This window comes from Saccoglossus kowalevskii, chromosome 6, assembly GCF_978046115.1.
Source record: "Saccoglossus kowalevskii chromosome 6, keSacKowa6.1, whole genome shotgun sequence".
Taxonomy (NCBI): Eukaryota; Metazoa; Hemichordata; class Enteropneusta; family Harrimaniidae; genus Saccoglossus; species Saccoglossus kowalevskii.
The window spans coordinates 19,766,289-19,785,297 of NC_140646.1; the positions used below are offsets into that span (position 1 = coordinate 19,766,289).

General features: G+C 33.4%; 1 protein-coding gene and 1 long non-coding RNA gene across 4 annotated transcripts in view; both read right to left on the reverse strand.

Annotated features, from left to right (window-relative positions):
- Positions 1 to 1,077: 1,077 nt before the first annotated feature.
- LOC102806950 (E3 ubiquitin-protein ligase TRAF7-like) overlaps positions 1,078 to 19,009 on the reverse strand; it is a 73,596-nt gene continuing 55,664 nt past the window's right edge. For 2 of the 3 annotated variants that reach the window (XM_085500159.1, XM_006816392.3), the window contains exons 6-13: positions 17,404 to 17,533; positions 12,849 to 12,990; positions 11,902 to 12,009; positions 11,563 to 11,640; positions 10,841 to 11,063; positions 9,899 to 10,047; positions 8,919 to 9,038; positions 1,078 to 7,852 (exon numbers count right to left, since the gene is read on the reverse strand). In XM_085500159.1, the coding sequence (XP_085356285.1) occupies positions 7,784 to 7,852; positions 8,919 to 9,038; positions 9,899 to 10,047; positions 10,841 to 11,063; positions 11,563 to 11,640; positions 11,902 to 12,009; positions 12,849 to 12,990; positions 17,404 to 17,533 (1,019 nt within the window). In that variant the 3' untranslated portion in view covers positions 1,078 to 7,783. The remainder of the gene's footprint in view (positions 7,853 to 8,918; positions 9,039 to 9,898; positions 10,048 to 10,840; positions 11,064 to 11,562; positions 11,641 to 11,901; positions 12,010 to 12,848; positions 12,991 to 17,403; positions 17,534 to 19,009) is intronic. The other variant, XM_085500158.1, reaches the window with a different exon arrangement.
- On the reverse strand, positions 18,081 to 18,994 carry LOC146741867 (uncharacterized). Its single transcript, XR_014929808.1, has 2 exons — positions 18,750 to 18,994; positions 18,081 to 18,254 (listed from the first exon to the last, which is right to left on the reverse strand). It is a non-coding gene; the product is annotated as an uncharacterized LOC146741867 (long non-coding RNA).

The window sequence follows — 19,009 nt, forward strand, 5'->3', positions numbered from 1 at the left end:
AATGAACAGTCTGGTGTTAATTAATGTAAATCCGACTGAAGGACGAAATGTGAGCAAATATTGCATGAAGTACAATGTGGCATGGGAGGTGTCAAAATATGAAAGGGGGATGTCAGCTTGGTCAATGCATGTCATAATTGAGCATTAACACAGATTATAAATTATATTCATAATCATACTATTAATGTGTAATTTCTTTAATTTAAAAATAAATATTCAAGATATTACAAGCAACATGTTTGTTTCAAGAAAAGGTTCCCATTTACAGATTGTGCTATAATGTACTAGTACTGTTCAGTCACTCATCCAAAGTTATGAGGTAACCAGAATTGTAATTGAATATTACAACGTATGACATGGTGGGAGTGTGTACAAATCCTTTATAATCTGAGCAGTGGTTGGGTTGGTGTGGTTGTATATACCGGTATCTGGTTGCGTCGCTTACGTGTGTTCTTCTAATACGAACACAATGTTCAGCACCCTCAACGACAAACCTCATTGACGATGCTGAACATTATCTTGCATAAAACGTAAACTGCAATTTACCTCAATGTGATGACGCATGTGTTGTGGAATACGAAAAAGGGCCGAAGCATGTGCACTGCATACACAATCTGCTAATAACTTTAACAAAGTTAGACATATCTTATGAATATTATTTCAAAGTGCAATTAATAATAGAAAGCATATATTATTTATCATGTATATTCGTCTCGACTCTCTCTCTGTCTATTGTGGTTATTTGAAGACTGTACACACTTTCTATCATACTGGTACTTGACAAGTGTTTGCCACCAGTGAGTGGTCCCAGCTCCATGCGTCTAGACAGGGTTCAGCAACCTGTCCTGCTTGCCATCATAGAAGACAAATCTCATTCTTTCCTAAAAGTCTGCATTCTGTCATGTTGATTGAATGTTTGCTTGTGGTCTATCGGAAGAGAACCTTGTATTTCCGTCTTTTGGCTCTGAACAAGGGATTGGTAAAAAATGTGACCTGACCTTTCCTCATCCTTTTTGGCAAGTGACTAACATGAACTACATTGGGTTCCTCTCGGAAATAAATACAAAACAACTAACATTTTCCAACACAAAAAGCTTTATTTTAACCGTTTTGAAAATTTCAAAAAAAAGCAACATTGCACAATGCAAGCATTGTAATACAGTACAGTGAAAACCGATACGAAAACATGGCCTGATGCTCTCATGAGTTTGAGGGCGCTAGAGTGGTTCACCACAACCAATAAAAATGACGAAAATCAGATGCTGCGGGTGTTAAGTGGTAATCAAACTGAAATTTAATGTCTAGTTATCTAAAACCCAAAATTACAGTGCTTTAACAAACTGGAAACGTTTTCATATACTCGTAATTTTCAATATTGAGTCAAGAATGCATATATTAATATTTTTAACGTCCTCCAATGATTCCCTCAATAAACACATTTTTCACTGCCATATTATGATGGCTGCTCAGGATCCAGTCAAAGTTGAATGAAATGCATGGGGGAGAGGGTAGATGAAGGGGAAAAACTATATGGCAGTATAACATGCAGGCAACATTACTGGATAACTTACTAGTGGTCTTGTAATGTTAGTTGTACAGCTTGATATCTAGGGGAGGGGGAGTGTATACTTCTCAGAAGTTAAAAATTGGGCCAATTTTTCAAATACACATTTGCTACAAGCTGCAATTAACCTTTTCACCACCAGACTTTCTAGAACAAATTTTTCTGCACTCTTTTTTTTTTTAAATATTTCTGGAAATGAACCCTAATTTTGATAGATAAAATCTGAGTTTTCACTAAACAAATTTGGCTAATTTTGTCCCAATCTTCTGAAGGAAATTGCAGACTATTGAACGGGACTATTTTGTGATGAAAAAAAGGAACTGATGGTTAAAAGGTTAACCCCCCCTTGTATTCAAATCCTCATAATCAAACAGAAGAACTCTCATACAAAAATCGTACTGAAGTCATCTAAAAACACTATAAATGTACTGGTATAACATTCAAAATTAAAGCTCATCAAAATAATATTCAGATTATTATCGATAAATTAATTTAAAAAAGAAATCTATATCTCTATTGCAATCAGATAAAATGAACAAATCTTGTTCCAACTCTTGTATACTGGTGAGGTTACAGATCTTTGTGAAAAATACAACCCAGGGCAGTTGAAGTACTAAAAGGAACACAAAACACTATGGAAGTACTGATGTCACATTGCTTGCAAAATAGTGCACTAGCTTGAGACAATCGCACATTGCTAAAACAAAAACATTTAATTCTCTGTATTTCGAATACAAACACATCTCAGACTTTGGAAGGCTTTCGCTGTTTCGCACATTGCATCATTCGGAAAAGTTCATCCGAAAAAAATATAATCTTGCGAAAATTTGTGTCATATTTCAATCATTTAAAACGTAACACACATGATATTGACAGACATATATCTATATGCTTTTAAATGGATGATTATTATCCTTGTGACATCACAAGCCCCTTTCCATATAAATAAAGTACATTGAGACCAGCAAATGTGTCAACAAGGGTCCCTCCTGGAGTTTCACTGTATCAGTAGATGTGTTGTACTCAAGATAGTGAGACCTATACAAAAATTAATCATTAAGACTACCGGTATTTATAGGGTCAAACTTAGATGAATTTTGCTACTTAGCAAAGCACTGTAACCATAAGCCAGATGACTAAAATAAGTACTTGTTGAAATTGACAATCAATTCACACTGCAAAAGAAATATTTAATCAAGTTAATCAACTCTATATGCAGTTATTTCTTTGCATGCAGAACATCAAGAATCAATTTTAACAAATCACCTTGTCATATCCTGCGTAGTCAATATCAATCCCTTTAAACCCTAGGTAGGATTGAGAAAAGTCAGACCAAGTGACGGGGAATTAATTCTGTCAATTCCTTTGTTTGCAATATGAAATCATGATAAAATAAAGTGAGGGCTTGAACTTTAAATTAATTAGTGTCAACTACTTTTTCTGTTACTACTACTTAACCTAAGTAAATAATCGGGGTTTATAAATAAGAAAGTTGACAGTGCTTCACGACATTAAACATTTAGTAGAAAGGTAGTTAAACACAAAGATTCTACAGCATTTATGTGGAAAAAAAAACACAAACAAAAATAGAAATGCATTATTGATAAAGAATCTGTCTTAAATATATATTTTTTTTGATTTGTTTCATTCACACCATTCTGTATGCTAGACACTATCAACATAGATACCTTCTATGTATTGTAATCTACTAAGTTTGTACAGAGAAATTACACAGAAATGATCAGTGAAAATGAAGTTCAGAATTTTTTTTTTTTTTTAAATTTAAAATTCAGCAAAGTCACACAAAACTGTCATGTAATCTTGACACACACACCCCTATGTGTTAGAAATTACTGTAAAATACTTTATTTTAGCTGGAATAAATTTTCGATGAATAGACTTTTTGGGTGTTTTGTATGGAATTTATTTTCATTGATTTTTGATGAGTTGAATGTAAAATATAGGAAAAAAGGTATATCCACTGGATTGTTTTTTCACTGATTCATTCCTTCAGCGAAAATTTATTCCAAACGAAAATAAAGTTTTACACAGTACTTTATTTTTGCTATATTTTCTCTAAAGGGGTGATTCAGTGAAAATACAAACCACTGATTATACCTTTTTCCCCTATTGTGTTGTATTGTACATTCAACTCACCAAAAATCAGTGAAAATAAACTTCATACAAAACAACCATTTCCAGCTAAAATAAAGTATTTTACAGTAATATACTACAAAATTTAGCTTAGAAAACAATGTTAGAGTCAACATCATACTCCCAGCTATCTGAGGGCTGAATGAAGTTCAACTCGTGCTTGTTGACTGTAAAGTGCATTACCCCCAGTACGTGAGCTTGTACAATGTACTTTTATAAGTTTGGGCAAGTTAACAATACCCATGCACAATGAAAATTGTTTCTTTTAAACCCCGTGTTTGAATTTCATTCCAGACTTTAATTGTGAGGGCATACTATAACACGATAATTTTCACTGGGAATTGATATCTGATCATATTCACTAGGTCTGAGATTCACAGATTTTCCAGTGGAACAAGTTTATTGTAATCTTATATGTTCACACAAATTTAAATCACGCAGATATCACTTACCAGCAAAGATGATAAAATGGGGACCCAGCAAAAAATTAATGGGTTTACAGTAGCAGGTAATTTCGAAATCTCATAGTAATGAGATCCAAACTATGTCATCTACAAGATTTCACCAAATCTAGGAAGTTCAAAAATTTACAGCACAGGGAAGCTAAACTAAACATAATCAATACATTTTATTCAATTGGCCTATCGAATATTTTTAAGAAAATAAAAAACTTCTCATGCACAACCAGCACTCATGAGAATTGGAAACTAGCAACTGCAGCATTTTTTTAATGGAAGCTCTGGGTTGAGTAGCTTTAAAAAGTAATACAAGAAACTAACAAACTACTGTTGGGTTATTTACACAAGACAGAAATGATTTCAATTTGTGAATCTACGGCGGTGACAGTGGTGAAGAATTGATTTTCAGCTTCAGATATTCTAAAACTAATATAAAAATTTCCTCAGTTGAAAATCTGTGGTACAAGCAAATAATTAACCAAACAGAAACAGCTATTTAAATTTTAGGTCTCATCATTAAAGTGCAAACAAAAAAACTGCAAATGAAGGAGGCGCTATTTTATTTTTGTATCAGATTGGGTCTGGAAGCTAAGCTTTAATTTCATCAATATATATCACATGTTTTAAATGTATTCAGTGTTTTTTTTTTCTGATTTTTCACACTTAATTTTTCATGCCACTCCAAGCCCCTCACTATTCATTACTTCGAACACAAATTATAGGTATGCAAGGTCACCATCAGTCATATCTGCCATATTGTTACACCTCTCATCACCGTATAAACAAATTACAAGGAGAAAAATATCATCAGTTGTCAGAAATTATTAAATAAATTATTTGCATATTGAACAGTTGTGCTCACGAGAGATGACATTTTTTTTTTTTTTTTTGAAATAAAATGCGACTGTACAAAGGTAGGTAGCTAAATTCTAGTTTGATTCAGGTGGGTTTCAAGCATTTGCAATAAATTTTGAAGAGTCAAGTACTCTGATCTGGGCAACTCTGTATCCCGTGACAACATCTATATGCTCAATCTTTGTTAAAATTACAAACTGAGAGACAGGTATACATACATTTACCTGAACCATGAAACAATATGTTGTTTTTGCATTTTCAGTCATTTCATAACTTTGAACAAAATGGGCAGTTTTTCCATTTTTATTTGTAGTTCTTGACAGAGACTTAAAACAAGGGAGGGATTCATTGTTTCATGTATTGAAGTCATCAAAATAGATACAAGCCTTTAAATTGCTCATTATGGAAGCAAATGCATCACATGACCTAGTAGTCAGGTGAAATACCTACTATGCAAATTATGCATATGACTGAATTAAACAGGTGAGGTCAGAGGTTATAGAGAATACTCCCATTTGTAGAGTTCACAGACAGAGACGTTTATTGCTGCATGCTAACAAAAAAACAGGTAGCTACCCTGCTTTCATCTCACTATAGTAAATACTAACGCTATCTCCAAGCAAATGTCCCTGAAAAGTCGAACTAGAAATATATGATGAAACACAGTAAATGCACACTTAGTGCAGTTATTATTATTATAATTATTATTATAATTTATGTAAAAGAAATTGACTAGAATCATATTTGGCACAACAAAGACAATGAAATAAACTATATATTATAAATATACTATTATGTAAATTTGTTGTTTATACCCTATCAAACCATGACAGTACTGGCATGAAAAGTATATAATCATACCAAAGGGGAAAAGAAAGTATTATAATACTGCCCTCTTGGTCAACTTGGCTATTTACTTTTGTTTATTTTTTATAAATTTACAGTTTAGTGTTTAAATTTTAGGTTTGGTATAGAAAACAAGGGGGACTTTGATGTTGTTCTATTTGACCAGACTGACAAAAACAATTTGGTTTCAGTAATTTTTTTTTAGCATTCAATAATATATGCAACCATGAGAACATGCGATTTGATTTTCACTACGAGGACTTTGCGTGTTTTGATGACATTTGTATGGACAAATTTTTCGAAAGACTTAGTGCTTTTAGAACCCCAGTGAAATTCCACTGCTACACAATTTTGAGTTTTTGCTTGACTTGACAAATGTTTTATTCTTGTGAAAATAAAATAGTTTACGATATTTTAATCTCAAACCCAATTGCAATCTTTTCTCAATTCAAACCCACTAAATACGATAATACGAACTCCAAACGCAGCAGAACTTTTAATATAACTAGCATGAATTTCACTAAAAAAACACACTTACACAAATTGGCGATAACCAAGAAATGTTGTAGCAGCTAGTGTACATTACACATTGAGATCTTGGAACCGAGGAGTGACTTTTAGAAAAATCCAATCATCATGAATGTCCTGGTTTACAGTAAATAGATCTTAGATGCGAATTGCTGCCATGAGACTTGTTTTTACCTTTACAATAGTCTACAGTGTGACCTGTGTATAGCAACCACTTCATTAAAATGGTCTTTATAGACAGGTGGTCTATAAATTTTTTTTTTTTTATGGAATGCCAATTCATACATTTGATATAATATTTGCCCAGAAAACAATGAGAGAGTATGAAACAAAAACTAATTTATTTGAGTTGATCAAAATCAAGGAAAATTTGACCTAAGAATTGTTTTATAAACGGGATGCTCAAGGTGAATCTGTAGACGTATTGGTGAAAGAGTGATCACACAAGGCAGGTAGTCTTTATGCCTAAAAGTGGTCACTATAAAAGGCAGGTAGACTTAATATAGAAGTGGTCACCAACATAGGTTTGATTGTACCATTCTCTTCTGCCATCGCGTACACTATTTCAAATACCATAAGAGAGAATAGAAAACTATGAGAGGTAAAAACAAGTCTTGCTGTTAAGGTCTATTTGCCATACTTTAAATGACTACAAACTTCTGTGGTCTACTTTTCTCAGGCCTTGTCTAATGTGTTTTAAGCAGCAATTCATTTTAATTACATAAGAGACCAATTTTCTTAAATTATTCAAGTCAGAAACAATTTTGAATTTTTGTAGCAGTGTGGATTTCACTTGGGTCCTCAAAGTCATGGAGTCACAGTGACTTTCCAGAATTTTTTTCTTCTTGTGAATGCTCTAAAGTTATGAAATAAACATTTCTAGTCGCGAAAATGTAACGCTTTTTCAATAATACATCATTTCATGTAGCAGCATCACAACTAGACTCAAACTTCTCAGTTCAATTTTTAAAACTTTCTTGATTTTAATTTTACATCTACTTAAAATTAAAAAAATTAAAATGATTTTAATTTGAATATGTTTGGTCATGTGCATAATAATACTTTCTCTTAATAGAACAGAATATCTGCATTTTAGTTGTAGAGATGACAGACTGAGAACTGGCATTGTACTATCCCCACGTCCAAAATAACTAGGTTTAACTGAATTATTTTATTTGGTCACTCGTCTTTTCTAGACAAATTATAAAATTAAATAACATAGATGAACACAGGTTTGTGTGTGAAACCATCAAGAAATATTAATTTGATTCTGAAAAATAGAAAACACAAACAAAGGAAGAGTGTTTTGCACCTGCCAATAGGATTTTGTGATTCACAAATTTCATCTGATCACTTTTCTGTAGTTTAGAGCCTTGATTCATGTGTCTTCTGAAGTTATGTGAATCCCATAACTGCTGTGATGAACTAACTTGAAATACTTGAAGATCTGAAATGAGAGAAGGCAGGTGTAGTTTTAAAATAGTTGAGTTTTGCATTCTTTAGCTGCTACTGTAAAATCTGTATTAAAAGCCGCATCCTTAATAGAAGTCGCATCCATTTCTTGAGAACCAAACACCACAATTTCTCATATGTGTAGATGTTCTAATAGAAACCACATCCCCTCTGTTCATGTATGTAAGGGTGCCTCTACAGGGTAGTTGCGCGTGGAAAAGGTGAGGTGCATTTTTGTCAATATGCCACTTGCGCGTACACACAAATCAGACTTGCGTGTGGCATAACCAGACTTATGCAATGTACCATTTTAATTGAAACCACGGCTTCTAATACATATTTTACAGTACAAGGCATGTAATAGTGTTATTTTTACATGCACATGGAGCTGATATGTACATGTTTATGTAATTACTTTATCAACTGTAGTTTTTTTTGTTGATTATTTTTATCAGCATACTTTCCTTTGTAAGTTTATAAAATATGTGTAAAATATGAAAAACTTATAAATCGTTTGCTAATTTTTATGTATTTTTTTCAATAGTTTCTTTATTACTTGTAGACCAAATAAACATAATAACCTCTTGGCTACATTTTTTGATAAAAATATTTTAGAAAAATTTGAAAAAAAAATTATATTTGGTAAAAAGTGACGAAAAACAGCAAGAAGTCATATAAATATGATTAGTCATAATCGTAGCAACCAAAGATCTCAAAAAATAAACACACTGTTTATGTTAGTGTTCTTAAAGCGAGAGAGTCGTCACCTGCGCATGCGTCAAATGGCCATAGCGTATCATTGTTTACAAACAAGCGTCTACCCATGAGTCTTTGCGTTTTTAGCATGTGTTGTTATTGCTTGGGACTCGATTTCCGCGCATGCACAGGTGACGAGTCTCCCGCTTTAACGGGTCTATAGACATCGAATCTTATTTAGCTTTCTATAAACTAACTGCTTGAGAATACAAGAACTCAGCTGCAAGATTACACAAATATATTAAAGTTTAAGGCCTACTACACTGATCGAAGTCCACATTTCTTACTGATAAATCAACATCTACCTTTATTTCCTTGTCATCTGCCCCAGTAAATAAGAGATCATTGTGAAGTACCACAGCGTTAACACTGCCTTCATGTCGACACAGACTTTGTATTGGCAGGAAATTCTCCAAATTCCACACCTGTAGAATATAGCAGGCGAGGTTATTACAGAATCAGTCAGTGGGTGTCAAACAACTTACAACTGGATATGTGCCATCAGGGTTTGAGCATGGTGGTCATCGCCCAGTGCGTGTTTGAATTTTATGTAAATAAACAATGTATTTTACATGCGTTGTATACGTTGCTATGAGTCCCATATCGAACAGGACGAGACACGACGATTATAGCCTTTTCATCACCAGCTCCCTCTTTTCATCACAAATTCACAAAATACTGTGAAATACTTTATTTTAGCTGGAATTAATTTTCACTGAAAAGACCCTTTGGGTGTTTTGTGTGGATTTTATTTTCACTGATGTTTGACGAGTTGAATTCGCTGGATTCTATTCTCACTGAATCATTCCTTCAGCGAAAATAGCAATTTTTAGTAAAAACTGAAAATATACCGGTACTTAAAATTGGGGTTCATTTCAAGAAATATGGAGAATATAAGAAAAATTACAGAAAAATTTAGGCGACAAAGTCCGGTGGTGAAAACATTAAAAAAATCACATAAGGAATAGAACATGGTACTGTTACGATTGAAACCAAAGGTGACCACCATCAAGCTACCCATCATCTGATTTGCAGGGTTTCACTAAAGCCACGGCCTCCTAACAAATCCATGCCTGATTCACAGTTAGGAAGAGCTGTATTTGATTGTAGTTGAATTGAGTGATTTGATCAGGCACGCAAAGGAGCTGTTAGCAATGTGTATAGCAGGTAGGGCCTGTGATGAAGATAAAGATCAACCAGAGAACGGTGGAGGTCGCACTTGCACAGTCCTGACAATAGTATTGCTTTAACTATCAACGCTATTAAAGACAAATTGAACTCTCACCTGCACAGTGTTATCGTATGATGACGAGAATAGATATCCGCCGGATGGCGACGTCAATAACGATGTTATCGTACCCACGTGACCACTCAATGTTCGTACATGTTTTAATTTCTCAACATCATAGAGTTGAATATTCTGGTTATAGGTACCTGAGAATAAAATACAGTTAGTCTTATTAGAATGGCTTGATCTAGCCTGGTCTCACCACTCAATAAAGCATCAAATGTACTCAATTCTCAAAATCATGAACTCATTATTTCTTTGATTATTCGCACAATTTGAGGAAATCATGATTTTAGGAATGTGAAATGTATCTACAAGAACAAAGTCTACAATAATTATACTCGTGTTAAAGGTTTTACATGTTTTCGGTAGTTTATAATCTAATAGCATGTACAAAAATGAAAAACAAAAAAAGAATATTTTTTTTAGTCATCATGCACTTTGAAATCTGCACCTTATTTTGTAATTTTGCATAATTGTGATGTGCACCACATGCAATACAATAGAAGAATGTTTTTTTTTTTTGCAGAATATGTTTTGTCAGTCCAAATGAACCTTTAATATGTGTATTCAAAAACATTAATGAATACATGCTTGTTGTGGTATCGAATACAAAATTGAAACTGCAAAATTTAACAATTTTTCCAGAATGACAGCAACTCTTTGTTTTTGTTTTTTTTGAGCTTTTGCATGATTGGAGGCCACACAAATTTGACTTCTTACATTATGGGCATATTTTAAGGTGTTAACAATTCAAAATAACAAATTTAAAATCTTAAATTGCATTATTTCCAGAATTTTCAAAAAATACACATTCTGTTATAGAGAAAGAGTACAATGCTGAAATGACAGCAGAAGAAATACTAATACTGTACAAAGATTGGGTAAGAATTTGTGAAACCAAGCTGTAGGCAATGTACAATATCGAGCAGCACTTACCTACGATAAGATACTTCGGTGTAATACATAAAGAATGTACAGAACCATGTGTATGATCCAACTTCCTCTTGAGTGCAAATTTGTTGCCAGTGTCCCATACATAGATAGTATTATGGCATCCACTGTATAGTCTACCTTTACTATGGTCTATGGCCAACGCCCTCACCCAGTGGTGAAGACCAGGGATAGTGTGCACTGGTTCTAATGTATTACCATTCCATACCTGTAGAGTAATAGAATGTGGTGAAAAAAACTGCAGTTGCACGTGTTCTGTAGCATCATCTTTCAATTGTTAGGACAGGCGATCTTCTGAGAGTTGTTTTGAATCCTGTTGATACTGCTATTGTCACATGTATGGCAACAAGGCAATGAACAGCCCTCTATGATGCATCTCAGCCATGTGTGTTACTTGTACTACCCAAATAGCAGTAGAATAGAATATTTACAGTATAATTCATATGGAGAAGTAACAGGGATAAAAGCATTAGTTGTTTGTCGACATACCAGCCAATGAACCATCAATAAGGACCAGTAGTATTGTTCACTTAACTGTAAAACATGTCATTTTGCTGTCATGCAATTTTTTTGCTAATTCCAAGATGTTGCTAATTTTGAATAAAGACTGTTCAAACAATGAGATTGTTGGCACTTTAGCTAAATTAAGATTATGTTTATTCATGCATCAAGTCAATTTCTCTAACCATGTCTCACAGCTGACTTACCTTAATACATGAATGAGATGAAGAGAATAAATTGCACCCAGATTTTCCCAGAGCACTAACAGAGTCATTGTGCGCATCCTAGAAAACAGAATTTTGTATTTTATGTAGAGGTTGACAAAAAAATGGTGAAGAGAATCTCAATTATTATATTTTTTTGGAATATGGATGCTCATATATTAAATAAAAGTACATTCACTTCACATGGTTTACAAATGTACAACTATGTAGCAAATAAATATAAACCAACTTCATCACAAATAAATGTACATTCAGAGTAAATTGTTACACAAATAACGCTAGTCACTACAGGTTTTTTTATCATGAAATATATATGTATACCTTTCTGCATTTATGTTCTGCAGTTAACTTTTCATAATGCCAACTTCTAATTGTGTGGTCTGATCCAGCACTATACAGGAAATCTGCCCCGTCCAGCAGAGCATTGATCTAAAAATCAAAACAGTGTCTTAATCACAGGTTCATACATTGTTTCAATTATATTGTATTTAAAACAAGGGAGTTGTCTCCTGCGCATGCGTCAGATGGCCATAATGTGTCATTATTTACAAACAAGTGTCTACCCATGAGCCTTTGCATTATTAGCGTGTATTGTTATCGTCGCTTGGGACTCAATTCACGCACGTGCGCAGGTAACAACCCTCTCGCTTTAACATTTTGAATGAAAAGCAGACCGCTAATTAAAAGAAATAAATTCTAAACAAAACACTAGAGGGCATTATAGCACACAAGGTTCAAATATACCATGCATAATCTGTGCGATGAAAATACAAATAAAAACAAATTAGTCATTTACACCATCTATTTTACTTGAAATCAGTCTTAGTCACTTTTACATACCGACTTGCTGTCATCACAGAGGCTGATTATAAGAAGATTATAAGCTTAATAGAAGTGCAACTGATTTGCAGATTCACTATGACTATGTAGTGCAATCCAAGTGTCACTTAACTCTCTAGCTGGCTTTCCTTTCATATAAAAAAACTCAAAATTTTTAAAGCGAATGCCTTTGACATCAATACTTCGCATAATTTAGAAACTTGGTGGATTTGAAAACTGGCTGAATGTTATGTTATGCTCTGACTGTACTGTAAAGTCCATTTTTTTATAATACATAGTTTGAGTTTACTTTAAAGTTAAACTTGTTTACGGTAATACAAAAACATAAAGATCAAAAACAAAAATAAAATCAAACCTGACACTAGAGGGCAGTATAACAAAAACTGCCCAATGAATTTACTAAATGTGGAAAAGCATGTTGAACTTACAGATCCTGTGTGACCTTTGAATGTTTGAACCGTTCCTCTTGCCAATGCATCTATGTCCCATGCTCTGATAACACCGTCAGCGCCAGCACTGTAGAGTTTGTGATTTTTTGTTACCATGCATAATACAATATCTTGGTGACCCCTGTAAAAAAAACATAGCGAAACTATAACAACCTTGACCATTGAGGATCTAGATTAATTAACAAATGAATGATTGCATGAAAGAGAGTATAAAAGTCCTGAAACAATGCAATAACGTAGAAAAAAAATCCTCAAATAATACTACATGTACTGTATTATTCTCAAAGTTCCTTATAGAATACCAGTAATTAACATAAATTGTATAAAAGTTATCAAATAATCGTACAAAAGTGGAATGTAAACAAAATAAAATACTAGCCAGATTTGATAAAGCCAGGAAAAAATTACACTTTTTTTATTTATACTCAACATAAATGAAAACGACATATCTGCCAATTACTGCCATATGGTTCTCATTATCAGTAGTTCAGCATGTATTTATTCCGTCCACTTATCCTATGTCTTGAAAATTGTACATGCTAGTTATACCAAAATTGAACTTGGGTGATTAATAAGATTCCCAAATTTGAAGATGATCAGATACAAATTATTTGAGTTAATGCAACCACAAAACGAATACAATTTTAAGTGAAACTATATAAAATACAGATAAATTTGAATTACCGGTAGTTTAACACTTCTGAATCAATACAGTTGTTGACATACAATGTACAGCATTACTAAATTTGCGGTGAATTGTTTTTTAAAGGACACTTTAGTTGCGTTAGTGCACAGAACCTTTGCACAGGCTAAGAGATCAAAAACGTTAGCCCGTGCTAAGAAAACATGCGTGAATATTTAGCCCATGCTAAGAAATGCTAAGATTCCAAGCTTCAGCCAGCTTCAGTGCACTTGTATTTGCAGTTACGATTACGGATGGTTTTCAAAATAGGCAGAAATACTACCCTTATTAGTGATACTTTTTAAAAATAAACTTTCAGTCATCATTACAGATACATTGTAATTGTGGTTATCCTGTCTGAATTACTCGTATCACAGCGATAAAAACCATCGCATGTCGCATATGACTTATTTACCACTTCCGTGTCACTGAGAATGTTCTAGAACCGTACTGTGTCTGGGTGGAATATTCTATATTTTTAGAAAATGGTTGAATAGGTAATATAACACTGTAGGAAGCAATAGAAGGTAATGGAACATTCTAGAAATTTGTAGTAAGTTCCAGACTCATTATGTATGCTGATGTAATGGTCTATTTATAGACAGTGGGGGTATATATAGGGGAGTTGTTCAGCACTGAGTTCAGATCGGAGATCTCGTTGAATTGTATTGGAGTTTAAGTATCTAGTTATTGGAGTAGTGGAGTTTTACCGCGTTATTGTACTTGATGTTTGCGGAGTATAATAATACCAGTACCAGTTAAAACCTCATCTGTTGGCTCCGTGTTTGTATTTTATCATCGCCGCCAGGGAAGTCTTTCTGTTACTGTTGCCATTTTGGTATTTGAACCATCACACCTGTACTATACCAATTACGGTAATATTACGTTGCGTGTGACATCGCAAAATTTGGTTATTTCTTCTTACAGTTCAGAAACTTGCAGATTGTTTATCTGTGTTTATGTAAGGTAAAATACTTTAATTTTGTTTGGAATTAATTTTTGCTATTTTCGCTGAAGGAATGATTCAGTGAAATAATAAACTCCAGCGAATATATCTTTTTTCTTACATTTTACATTCAACTCATCAAAAATCAGCGAAAATTAATTCCAGCTAAAATAAAGTATCCCAAAATATCAGTTAGTGATATTTCACACTAAAGGTCACTACTGTGAATATTCATGTACTATGATCTTGTTATAAAAACCAATATGTATTAGTATATACCACATAAGACTATGAATAATTGCATTGAGAAAATTGCATAATGCAGCTTTGACGCTTTGACAACGAATACGCTGCTCAAAAAATTGTATCGTGACCTCTGAATACTGTAAAATACTTGGAATTAATTTTCGCTATATTCGCTGAAGGAATGATTCAGTGAAAATTAAATCCAGCGAATATACTATATTTTACATTCAAGTTGTCAATAATCAGTGAAAATAAATTCCATACAAAACAACCAAAAAGTCTTTTCAGTGAAAATTAATTTCAGCTAAAATAAAGTATATCACAGTACATATTTTTAATCATAAAAAGATGTTAAAACACTAGCAAATATTATCTGTGGTAATTTTCACAATTTGAGACATTCCAAAACAAGAATACATGTCAACTGAAATGAAGTCCTTCGATAGCAATAGACAGGAGATTGAAATGCATAGCCGGGAATTTAAATAACAAAAACATGTCAGAACATGATTAGGCCAGACTTTTTTTAGTCCTTGTTTCTCAAGTTTTTATAAATAACATTTTTTTTTTTTTCCATTAGATTTGTGCGATTCTCAAAGAATTGTTAGTGAGATCATTGATCAGAGAGAAGGAATGTATAACCTTGTTTCTCATCTGCGCGAGACTTCAGTACTTTGATCATGATACTCCCACGAAAATGCAACTTGGATTTGGTATGCGGCGGGCGGTAAAAAAATTCAGATAAAAATAATATTTATTTACCAATTTTTTGCATTTACAAGTCGGCGGGCGCGAGAAATTACGCTGAAATGAAATTTTATTTTTATTTCAATGTGGCTCCTGTTCATTCAGCGGGTTCGCGAAACAAGCAATAATAACAGTCTGGCATTTAAATATTTGAATACACTCTTTCAACGGAGTTATTCATTATCCTAACACAAATTTTTAAAATACCTACATTCGTTTTATAAATAGGATGCTTTTATATTTATAAATATAAATAAACGATGTTCTGGAATTTTAACAATAACGAAGAAAAAAAATCCTCTGACAGTGATTAATGATAATATATTATTCAATACACAGGCTTCTGAATTGCGTGATGAATTCAAGAATATCTGTAATAACGGGCAGCCCCCGGAGACATTTACGAACATTCTGAAACAGAATAACCGCCAGAGTATAACAAAATAGATGTTATTGCACCATCAAGTTTTATTATACCTGAGTTTATATTAATATCACAGCAATTCTGCAGTTTTATTCCTATTTGCTTGTCACATCAATTGGATAGACCAAAAAAATTAAAGCATTCTTCATATAAATCACAGCATAGTCTGAGCTTGGCTTGACATTTATCTAGCTTTTAGTTTGCTTTACCTAGCTTAGTTTTCTTTCAAAACCACCATATATCTACTGTAGAATACTTTATTTTCGCTTGGAATTTATTTGTGCTATTTTCGCTGAATGAATGATTCAGTAAAAATAAAATCCAGCGAATATATTTCCTATATTTTACATTAAATTTGTCAAAAATCAGTGAAAATAAATTCAACACAAAACACCCAAAAGGTCTTTTTCAGCGAAAATTAATTCCAGCTAAAATAAAGTATTTTACAGTATATTATGTGGATTAATCTGTCTAAATATATCACATATTTGTTAAGTTCAGTAGATGTGTATTATGAAAATAAACTGAAATTATTCGTGACTATGATATTCATTTTAAATTACACTCATACTATAAGGTTATTACGAAGATACCTCAAAGTATGCACAAAGTCAGTACAGCGGCAGTATCGACTGACGCGCAGCGGAGGTCAATGCGAAAGTGTACTGTCTGAGTGCATATTTTGAGGTATCTTCGTAATAACATTATTATTATACATCTTTTCTTACCAAGGATACATCATGGGAATGCCGAAATGTAAAAAGTTTAGAACATAATCAGCGAACTTCTTTGTACGGGGTCCGGTCAAACCCTGGTGGCAGCCATGTTTATTTTTATTATTAGAGGACGCTTAGGTGCATAATCGTTCCATATTTGGAATACGCATTCCCTTATATGGTAGGATGAAAAGACCCCGTAAAATACCGCAAAATTAGGACACTCTGTAACCTATGGCGTTACGGTGACAGATGTATAATAATGTATTGTATTAAATGTGATAGTATAGGGTACAATGCAATTTACTGTGGAATACTTTATTTTCGCTTGGAATTAATTTCGCTATTTTTGCTGAAGGAATGATTCAGTGAAAATAAAATCCAACGATTATAAATTTTTTCCTATCTTTTGCATTCAACTCGTCAGACATCAGGGGAAATAAATTCCATATAACATACATAAAAAGTCATTTCAGCGAAATTAATTCCAGCGAAAATAAAGTATTTTTATACAGTAGATTAACAAAATGTAAAACCATAGGCGATATAGTTGACACAGTCTGTGGTGAATCACAAGCAACTTTTGAGTTGAGTCAAAGCAATATACCTGGTATACATGTACAAGACTTGATATTTGATACGCCGACAAAAAAATGCTCTCTGATTGGTCTAACTGTTGTTTGTTAGGGTTTGGTAGCCAAACAAGAACAATCTTGTAAGTACCTTCACACTGACTCCAACTTTCTGTCACACTCATTCATATGTTAAAATACCTGAGAGTTCCGATGCACTTGAATTCAAACGGCATCATCCATTTTTCTGTCTTTGCAATGCCTTCTTGGCTGCCAGCTGTTGTTATAGATTTAGATTTGCCATTGCAATTACCTTGAAGAAACGTTGATACTGTGAGTTGGAAAAAAACAAAAAAAAACACCCACCCCACCCATAGAATTGTATTAGGAAGACACTACACATACGATAATATATAAAAGTACAGAAACATGCATTTTATGTACAAAGGATAGTACTGGTAAATGCAATCTATCTCAGACCATCAACATTAATACACATGCAGAGAAAGGTACTGATAGGATCATCTCGTTCAGAGAGGATAGCAATCTGATTAAAATCTGATGTAGTGTACGGGCTTTAATTATTTTGCCTATAAACTTATTTTAATTTTATTTTTGATTACTTTTGTTATTAATGCCCTTTTATTTTATTATTTTACTTTGATTTTGATTTTGTGATTTTTTTAATTCTGCCCTACCTACCTACATCTGATCCGACGCCTATGTAAGTCCCGTTCAAATCTCGCGTAAGTAACAGCCAATCACAGCCCCCCTTTTATACAGGCTGTCGGTTGCTTACTTTTCAGTGTAGCGATACTCTACGGGCAATCTTTCTGTACATTATATTTTGCCCACTTGAATAAACCATTAATAGAAAATTGCTAGTATATTTTTATTTGCAAAAGAAATTCCTCAGCATTTTACAATTTTTGTCATTACATTGAATATTTTTTTCACTTCCAACAAATGTGTACACTTCCAGATACATCTTCGCCAGCCAAGGTTCGTTCATTCAGTCATCGCTTCAATTTTACATCACTGAGCATAATTATCTAGAATGGAAGCAAAAAAATACGTAAATCGTAATGATTAGAACACTGTAAACAGCTATAGTAAACAATGCAAACTGATTTTAAATTGTATAACGGTCACCGGCCCACGGCATCGACGCAGAAAATTGGAGCAAACAAATATTTCCTGATCGATTGCGATGTGTTCCAAATAAAAAATATTTTATTCCAGTCCAAATCAGCTCAATTACTTTAATAAAGAGTTATTGTATAATGTACAAAATGTTGATACAATTTGATGAATATTTACAGCTACGGCTTCAATACCGTAGACGATGTTGGCCCGATCTTCAACAAAACATCACCCGTCTCCAGGGCAGGCGACTGGAAAAAGACACTGGTGTTCGGTCGAAACGATGGAAAAAAAATCGTCACTCCCAGAATAACTATGCAAAATAACGATCTAAAGTCGAACCATTCGAGCCACAATATTAACATAAAAATGACTTTCGTTGCATTTGACAATGATAAACTTACCGTAAAGCCGTGTTATTCTCGGTCGCTAACGTCGGTATAATCCGCTATTTTATTTGAGTTATAAATAAATAAACGCTGCTCAGACTGATAAGTATGATATATTGAAGATAATATTTGGTAATCGTAGTCCTAAATAACTATTAAAAATAGCTAGACACACTTGCTTCTATGCTATCCATAAAGAGTGGTACGTTATCACACTTGCTTCTATGTTATCGATAAAGAGCCATTGCTCGAAACGTCTAGCTATTTTTAATAGT